This window comes from Spinacia oleracea, chromosome 4, assembly GCF_020520425.1.
Source record: "Spinacia oleracea cultivar Varoflay chromosome 4, BTI_SOV_V1, whole genome shotgun sequence".
NCBI classification, from domain to species: domain Eukaryota; kingdom Viridiplantae; phylum Streptophyta; class Magnoliopsida; order Caryophyllales; family Amaranthaceae; genus Spinacia; species Spinacia oleracea.
Window position 1 is genome coordinate 181,788,987 of NC_079490.1, and position 10,095 is coordinate 181,799,081.

Consider the following 10,095-nt stretch of genomic DNA (forward strand, 5'->3'; position numbering starts at 1 on the left):
GCAGATTATATAACTCGACAAAATTGAATTCATACAGATATGGGGTAACAGAGTTACTCCCTCTGTCCCTTAATACTCGCACCGTTTTGACTTTTTGTACTATTCACATAATTTACTTTGACTCTATTTTATTTCTAGTATATGAAAAAAAATGTTAGTATATAATATATTGTTAGCTTCATCTTAATATATTTTCAAAATATTAATATTTTATAAGTTTTTATAATATGTAATTAAAGATATTGGTGGTTAAAGTTGTGCATTGGCAAACGTGTCCAGTCAAAACGGTGCGAGTATTAAGGGACGGAGGGAGTATGTAATTCCCTTGCGTTGAAGGTACGTAACTTAATCCACTGCACGTCTGCTGGTACGTTATGATTATATTAACAACACACACCGTACTCTCTGAAACGTAAACTCTTGCCATTTTCCTCCTCCTTTTTATTTGGCTTTCTTCATTGATTTTGTGAGTGCTCAAATTATTGCTCAAGTAATCAATCATGCATGTGTGATATTTTATTACTACTTATATGGATCTATATTATTATAGCAAAGTGTTGGTTAATGAGAGGCCTTTAAAACCCAATCACTCAACTCTCATTAACGGACTATATTAGGAAATTAAATCAATTTTTTTTTTTTAAATCCAAAACAATAAATCAGTCCACATCTCACATAAAGTCCATTGTAAAAGTCAAATTGAAAATAAGTATAATCCTCAACATGATATAATTTTGGGGAAGAAAAAGGAAAACATTTGCCATATAAGGTTTCACAAATTCTTATTTTCAAGTGGTGTGCAATAAATATTGTACATCGCAATAAAAGTTGAATCAAAATGTTTAAAAGTTACCTTTATATATATGTAAAAGTTATCTATATTTTAGTGGTAAATTTTTTCATTTTAATAAAAATTATTTCTTTAAAATTACTAATAATGTATAAAATTAATCATTTAACCTTTTAAAATATTTATCTATCAATTTCTTTTATGATATAAAAGTTATAAAAAATAGATTAAAGTTACAAAAAACTGCATAAAAATTATCTTAGTGTACAATAAATTTATTGTACACCTTATACGTCACACGAACTTTTGATAATGGTTCACCTTCGATATCTACAAACTACGGAGTATTAAATTCCGACAAATTCGGGAAGGAAAAAAAGGGAAACATTACAATTTTCAAACCAAATTTCACACGTGATGGATGCAAATTAAAAATAAGCTAACATTAAATTTATTTTCCACTATTTAGCTTAAATAGTGATAAGGACATGCTACCTTCGTTTCAAAATTATCTTTAAAATGTTGTACTATTTGCACAAATATTAAGATAAAATATGTAAAAAGATGGGTGAATATAATAAAATGTGGATAAAGTAAGGTAGATGTGTAAAAATGTGGGGTGGGCACTACAAGAATTTGTATTTTCAACGACAAACTAATTACGACGGGTCAAAAATCCCGTAGCAAAAGCCTTTTGCGACGGGGCTAACAACCAAACAAAGACGGGAATAACCGTCGTAAATGTATTTTACGACGAGAATTTCCATTAACGACGACCCCCTTTTATGACGGGTTCGCGACAGGAAATCCCGTCATTAATCAACGATTACTTGCTTTTAGCGACGGGATTTTCCGTCGTTAATGGTACATTTTTTTGTAGAGGTTACGTGAATGTAAGAAAAAAATGAATAAAGTAAGAGATAGTGAGTGAAAAGTTGTAAATGTTGTGGAGTAAGACTCTAAGAGGGGTTAGATAGTAAACATTCATATAAAAAGTTTGAAGACAAAAGGTATTGAAGGGTCTTTCAAGCAATCTCTGAACTTTGAAGACAAAGAATTTTAGTTTTTATGTTTTGTCTTGTGGGGTTTATAAGAGGTTTGATCCTAGTATACTATGTAAGGGTCTCTAATGACCTTAGTTTATTAGTTTGTAGATGTAATATGTAAACTCTATTTTATTTATGCAAATTTAGCCTATAGAAATAAAAAAAAAAAAAAACAAAAAAAAAAAAAAAACAAAAAAAAACCACAATGTATCTAAATTGGATTACTCGAACTTACTCAACCTGAGGTTGATCAGAAGTATCCGTCATAAATTAAAACGTAAGTTCTTCCACATATTATTACTACATGTTACTTATTTATCTCGACAACAAATTAATGAGGTATTAACCTTGTGGAAAAGATTAATATTTCATCTACAATAGATCTCATGTTCGATTCCCGTCCCCCATTTGTAAAATATTGTGCTTTTAAATGCATATATGTTACATTATTATGAAGTACTACATACATAGTATACTTTTTTATTATTTAATTTGGTGACAAAATATCTAACAGCCTGTTTGGTAGCCGGTAATAAATGATGGAAACGAGAATATATATAAGTGTTATTTGACAAGAAAATAACATCTGATATCCATGTTAATGAAATTTAATTTGTCACAAACTTGGTGTTTTTCTTTATAAATTTGCATTCCCACCTAATACCACTCCTTAAATGGTAATAGATGGTAACGGAATTTATAAAGAAAAGGAAATAATATTGAGAACTAGCATTACCAATTTACCATGGGGAATGGTGGAACCAAAAAAATTAGTTTGGGGTTTGGGGTCGGGGTTTGGGGGGGGGGGGGGGGGGGCAACAGGTCACGACTGAACTGATAACATAACACACAAACTAAATGAAAGACAACTAAAATTAGAAGCAAATCCTCAAAGTTCCTGCTCTTCGTTGTGCCGAGGTGAGGTTGTCTACATCGTTGGTAACCAGCGAAATAAGGACCTCGTACCCACTTTAAAAAATAAAAAAAATTGGAAACATGGCCCACCTTTAAATAAATGTGTAAAAGTGTTGTTAACTTGTTATATACTGTCATTTCTAATATAAGTATTGTCATTGTTGTATATATACTGTCATTGTTGTATTAAAATACTGTCACAATCACCCAAAAAAAGGAAATTATGTATACAACTCTAATGAAATATAAAAAGTAAAGAGACCACTTAAATGAATGGATAAAAGTGTTGCATATTAAATGAATGGGTAAAAGTATGTATACAAGTGTTATATAAGTATTGTCATCGTATGCATAAATACTGTCATTGTTGTATTAAAATACTGTCATTGTTGTACTAATTACTGTCATTGTTGCCCATATGTAGTACTTTGTTTGACTTTTCAACTTATGAGATGAAATTACCACTTTACCCCGGATATGGGGTAATTGTGCCGCTGGTTACCAGCGATGTAGCCTCCCTCGTGCCGAGGTAGCACACTTATGTGCTTGATGCACAAGTTCAAGAGAAACCTTGCAGACAAAAGCCCATTGGAAGAAGGATCCCAAATCATGAATTGTCGAGACTGTCCATACTAAATTTGAGGGGTTGGAAGATGCCCAACCAGCAATAAGACCAAGTTCGAACAATCTGTATGAAACATGATCCTAGTGATCCCTAAAAACTGAGTCCAACCCATAGCTTTAAGCAAAGCCATCAATTCCGTATGTAGGGCCGATGAAGCATAAGAAGAATAAAAACCACCATAATACTGATTATCATGGACCATACCCCAACCAACTCTCGCTTGAGACGACGAATGGTCCCAAGCACCATCAAATTGAACACCACAAAAAACCCTACTATCCCTTGAGGAACCCAAATTGTGAGTCAAGAGTCGAGTCAAGAGTCGAGTCTTGTATTCATGATTTACTTGTTATTTATTAAATGGCTTTTGCATGTTGATTAGTACTTTAGCGAGTGATGCATGTTTATAGTTTTATTTCACTCTAGCCTTGTAAGTACTCAGCTTTTGCTGACTACGTGCTTTGTGTCTTTTGGTCATGGCCTTTGCCTTAATGACCCTATGATGATCCATCATTTGCACTTGCATTGTTGGGGAGTAGATTAATTTAGCAGGTTGGTAGATCAAAGTACGAACGAAATCATGTAGCTTGGGATGGTTGGGAGAGTTGCATTCTTTGTGCTTTGAAACTAATTTTAAATTATACTTTATGCATATTTTGGGTTTATTGAATTTTAATATTTTGGTTTTTGGGCCGTTATGGTTCCAACCTGTAGGAGGCCTCAATAATTATTATATATGTTGGTTTGAAAGTTAGTTGACATTAATTTCCGCTGCGTAATTCTGGTACTAGCCTTAACCGTTATCACGGTGGCGGTAATACTTTAGTAATTCCTTTATTTTAAGTTGGAAAATGGTTTTATAAAAGCAAGGAATTATTAGGGTGTTACAGTAACTGAGGTGCGCTCAAGGCACACGGTGGTCGAGGAGAAATAGGAGGAAAAATATCCGCTACAGAAGAACGGAGCATCAATAAAATCGATGTTGGGTTGACCCCCTCACCCCTCACCCCGGAAAATAACATTGTTTCTTGCCACCCATAAGTGCATAAAATCTCAATAAAATGTGACACTCCAAATAAAGGATCTGGTTCTGGTTGTTGTCGTGATAGGTATCTGATAGTGTCCATAATCCAAAGTGATAGTGGAATATTTTCACTTGTTTCCCCACTAAGACCCAAAATCGAACACTTCCGAAGATGACGTGCCACCACACACTTCTGTAAAATATGATCTGGAGTCTCCTCATACATATGACAAAAAACACTCGTTGAAGGCACAAGAAGACCACACTTGACTAGATAGGAAGAAGTACCAAGAAAATTATAAAGATCTTCCATTTCGAGAGTAACCATGAGTGCCATAACCATTTCCAAAAGTGGGGAATTGAAGGTGCAAGTATTGTATTTATAAGAATGAGCTTCCCCGGCATGGAAAGGTGAAAATGTTGTCAAGACAAAGTTTTCTGTAAAAGATCTTCCACCAATAAGTAAAACTGGAAGTTTTCCGACCTTGCAAATCAACAAACATTCCCAAATATTTTCCAACATTTGTTTTATCTTGCAACCTTAGAAAAATAGAGAAAATGACTTTGTCATAGGGAAAACGTTATGATTATATTTAACAAATAATTTTTGAAGGTTTAAAACTTCACCCGACAATTCACATAAGTCATGAATTATACTATTCAGATTGGTGCAAGACTCCTTAGAAAGGTTGATAAAACAAAGGGCATCATTCGCAAACAATAAATGTGAATTCGAATGAGCATGTCGAGCAATTTTAATATATATATGTGATCAGTTTTCGCTATTCAGCCCGTAAAATAAGTTGAGAAAATACTTCCATACACATAATGAACCGATATGGAGAAAGAGAATTAAATCTCCTTGACGTAAACCACGAGAGGATTGAAAAGAGGGACCCCATTTACCATGACTTGAAGTATGAGAGTGAAAATACATTGACTTACATATTGTATCCACCAAGAAGGAAAGTTAAGAGACCGCAAAACCGAGATCAAAAAAGTCCAATTCACACGGTCATAGGCTTTATACATATCCAATTTTAAAGCAGCATAAATATCATTACCCCTACAATTATTGAGATAATGAAAGATTATAAATTGTTGCATATAATATTTCAAAATCAAAGTAATATTCCTTCCATTGAGTTTATGTTCCACTCGGAACTGTTATATAAATCACGAATGTTTTTGGTGAAATATGTGAATACTAATTTTACTTTTAGGAGTAGATATTTATTAAATATGATAGAGTCCAACAATGCACATTGTATATTATTTTTTTGGTGTACCATCCGGTTCACCCTTAGGGCTAATCCGGATTCGGGGCGAGTTCTGAGTGGATAGGTTCCATTCCCCTCCCAATTGTTGTTGCGGGGGATCGAACACAGGTCCTCCCTACCAAGTTCAGCCTCAATCACCACTGAACCAACTGTCAATTGGTTGCACATTGTATATTATAACAAATAATTAAAAGATTGTCATTAAGGAAGGGAAAAATGAAGTTAGTAGTAAATACTTCAAACGTCGCAAATTTAAGCACTACGTACCACATATTTGTGAATTTTAGATAAGAAATGTTGAATTTGTGAACTTTTACCGGAAAAAAATTGAAAATAAGTTGTATGGATATTTCTAAAAAAGAAAATTTTAATAATATTTTATTGATAATAGTGCAACGAGACCACTCAGGAAAAACGGATAAAATGAATTAGCTCAGAAAGAGGGACAAAAAAAAAGAAAAGAGGATAAGGTGCTGCTATGAATCGAACTTGAGAGAATTGTAAAAGTGTAAATTCTTATGCAACTCAGCAAACCATCTGCGCTATACAAAATTGTTGGACTTCATTATGCAATTTTAATTTAAACCTGAACCAAGGGGGAGGCCATGGCCCGCGACTGCCCCCTGGTTCCGCCATTGGAATGAATATTGATTTTCTTTATAAATTTACATAGAAATTTATTCTCATCGACACTATTTATGGTCGGCAATCAAACGGATTGTAAATAGTTACTAGTTACATCTCCCAAACAATGTGCAATGTGCAATGTGCATGTGACTTTTTTCAACCAATATTTAAAACCATTATATTTTGGCTCAAAATCCAAATAATCCCAAGTATATTACACCCTCCTGGACTAACTCAATAGTTATCTTTTCTTCTGTATGTTAGAGGAAATCTCTTGCACAACAAATTTAATAGCCGGCATGGTAACATGAACATGAATCAATTCCAAGTCTCATCTGCCATATTATGTATTACGTAGCTATCTTACATTTATGTGTAACCAATTCCAACTCGACACGAATAGTCGAATATGACCTATACACGACCTAATGACCCATATATCCAAATCGTTAACTCTACGCCCCTATCCTTTATTATGAATATGATAATTTTGCCCATAAGATGGACAAATTCATTTGCAAAATTATCTCCTAAAAAAATTTAAAATAAATAAAATTTAAAAAAAGAAAAAAAGAACAAAGTTGTTTACAAAACTCTATAAAGCAATTGCACAGTTGATGCTTCAATTCTGTAGGAGATCTTTTTGGACCTCCCCTGCTGCCCATTTTGGCATCCAATTCCTACAAATCTTTTCCACTTTATACTTTATTTTTATTGCTTTTTTCATCACTACTTTCCTAATTGTTACTATAAAAATACAAAATGATTAAGACAATCGAACAAATATTAATCAAATTAATTAATAGCTTAAATATCCCTAATAAATTCTTTCCTTTTCTCTCATCAACATTAATTGGATTATTTTTCAATAACATTCATACAAGACTCGAGTATTTTACGATCAACCAATTGCTTGTTGGTTCAGTGGTGATTGAGGCTAAACTTGATAGCTAGGGAGAACCCGTGTTCGATCCCCGCAATAACAATTGGGAGGGGACTGGAACCTAACCACCCAGAACTCGCTCCGAATCCGGATTAGTCCTAAGGGTGAACCGGGTGCTAAGTTACTAACACCAAAAAAAAAAGTAGTTTAAGATCGAGGCTAGTCGGGATCTAATTTTGTGGCTGGCTACATCATTGTCCTTTGTGACTTCCTATACAGCAACACAATAACATAATTAACCAGCCCCAAAGGACATATATAGATAATATAAGGAAAATGAAAACTAACATTAAAGTAAAAGAATCAATATGTATTTACTCCTATTATTGTTCTTCTTTGGCAGCATTAAATAATTCATATCTATATTCAACAAGAAATTACAAAAGTTGAATGTTAATTAAAAATGAGAAGAAAGTAATAAAAGATTATAATAAATAAAATAAAATAAAATGGTTCTAAGGACTCTTAGTAGCATATATGAGCAAAGAAAATTCAACACCTTGTTGATGTTTTTGTAACAATTTGTCTTCCAACCAAAGCCTACTTTCACCACCAGTTCTAGTTTTGAACATAAATACTGCAGAACCTGAAACCGGATTGAAAAACCAGTCATGAACATCCCACATCAGATCAACCAGTAATCCATCAACGAACACCGTCTGATTCCCTCTGAAATTCCACTGCAACCTCCTGACTTTAATCACTGTTCTCTTATCAATACTTACATACAGAACTGGCTGTTTCAGCTTCTCACTATCTTCGCTACACCGAATCATAATCTCATGATTGATTCCTGAATCGCAAAACTGCGCTTTAGTTGAGTATACAGAGGCATTTCCAGAGTAATGCTCTCTTCGAGAAACAAGTTGAACTGATTTTAACATTATGTCTGTTTTTAGTCTCTTGGTGATGGCTTCTTGAGCGAGATCACCAAGAGCTAAAGAGACTTGTGAGTCGACAGTTATGATGACGTAATAACCATCTACAGGTTCCGGGCCTGAGTGGTAAGTAGCAGAAGATAGATCCCAGTATACATCCAGCTTCAGAGATTCGATTTCGAACGATTTCTGGCCTTTCTTTTTACGGAAAAGGCGAGAAAATGTGTTGAGTTTAAATGATGCAGAAGATGAGTCGTCACCGAAGTTAATAGTAAGACCGCCTTGACCCAACTGGTTCCGGCACCATGTGACCGTGATCATGAACTGGTTTTGATTAGTAACAAGATCAGTTTTGTAGAGATAAATCACAGCATTTGGAACAGAAGGTGTTTGATTATGAGAATGAGAAAGAAGACATGGTTGATCTTGGTTAATGTAACTCGAACACGTTGTTTCGGATACCCGAACGGCGTGTTCGCTGAAACAAGTAACCATGTCTCTCATCTTTAATTCTTTGAAATCCAAATTTAGAATTAATCTGGTAATAAAAGATTAAAAGGGGAGTGATATTAATTTGGTAAGAAGAAGGCTAAGAGTGAGAGAGAGAGAGAGAAAAGGGGAGATCCAAGGAATTCTGACAAAGCCCATGTTTATGTATTTATTAGGATTCCATTGCACCTTAAAATCTGTAAATTTGTAGTATTATGGAAGGAAAGAGAATAGAAGGTTGAAAACTGAAAGCCAAGAGCTACCCAAAGGGAGGGGGGATCCTAATCCTTGCTTCTGCCAGTTCAGCTTACCTATATTTTTTAAAACAATTGAGGGGACCAATAACTGATTAAATTTTATTGAGTTTCTTTTACTTTTCTTATTTTATTCTTAAATTTTGAATTTTTATTATTGTTTAGCTAATTAACACTTTTTTGGGATATTAATATTTAACTAATAACCTTCTGGTTTTACAACCTACAAATTATTTCATGCACCTGACAGTATCTAAAATAGGTGCATACATCCAACTTATGTTCATTAATTACACGTCATTTCACATGTGTATGTGGAACCGAGATCATTGTGGTAGGTCATCGAAGAATTACTTCAATTGATCAGATTCTGTAATTTCGTGAATCCGGGAAGTAAATTGATGTTATATACACTGAGCTTGTTTGGTTGATATGAGAATCTAATTCCCATAGGAAGATGTAATTCAAGGGAAATTACTCCCCTTGTTAAATTCATGTGAATTTCCTTAGGTAGTGTTTGGATACAATCATTTCATTTGAAATGAGTCATTTCAAATCTGTAATTCAAATACTGGAATTCAATTCCAAACAAGAGAATTGGGCCAATTTCAGAATTTCAAATGAAATACTGATTCCCAAACAGGCCATTAAGTTGTTTGGTTGATAACACGGGAATTGAAAATTCCCATGAATTTTGATTGACCAAGGTAGGCTAGGTAATTGATTTCCCATGTTTTGTAGGAATTCTAACACCCCATGAATTGCAACTTCCTCCATTTCTACCTTTTTATGTCAACCAAACAACTATCCTATTTATAAATTCCCATGAATTTTTACTTCTCCTATTTTTACATGTCAACCAAACAACCCCAATAGATTTTCGACTAATATAAATCATCATTTCTTCCAGTTTACTATCATTGAGATTGTACTATTTGCCAAAACATATTTTCTAGCTAGGAAACTTAATTTGAATTACTACACCTATGAGTATATAGGTGGCTATCAACTTAGCTAGCATTAGTTTACCTTCTACAAGTATCAAGACGACCTAATCTAAATGAATGTGTACATCTCATTTTCAGTATAGATAATTAGGTTGATTAATTATTAGGGAAAGTAAGTAAAGAATTGTATCCAACTTTTTCAAAGGAATGGGTGAAAAGTTACTTTCATATGTCAAAATTGAGCTATTATTAGAAATTAAAATGATAAATTAATACA

At 33.7% G+C, this 10,095-nt stretch overlaps 1 protein-coding gene across 1 annotated transcript; it reads right to left on the reverse strand.

Annotated features, from left to right (window-relative positions):
- Positions 1 to 7,539: 7,539 nt before the first annotated feature.
- Positions 7,540 to 8,910, reverse strand: LOC110790158 (uncharacterized). The gene has a single exon (XM_021994932.2). The coding sequence runs from the start codon at positions 8,630 to 8,632 to the stop codon at positions 7,706 to 7,708; it is 927 nt and encodes a 308-aa protein (XP_021850624.1). The 5' UTR covers positions 8,633 to 8,910; the 3' UTR covers positions 7,540 to 7,705.
- Between the last annotated feature and the right edge of the window lie 1,185 nt (positions 8,911 to 10,095).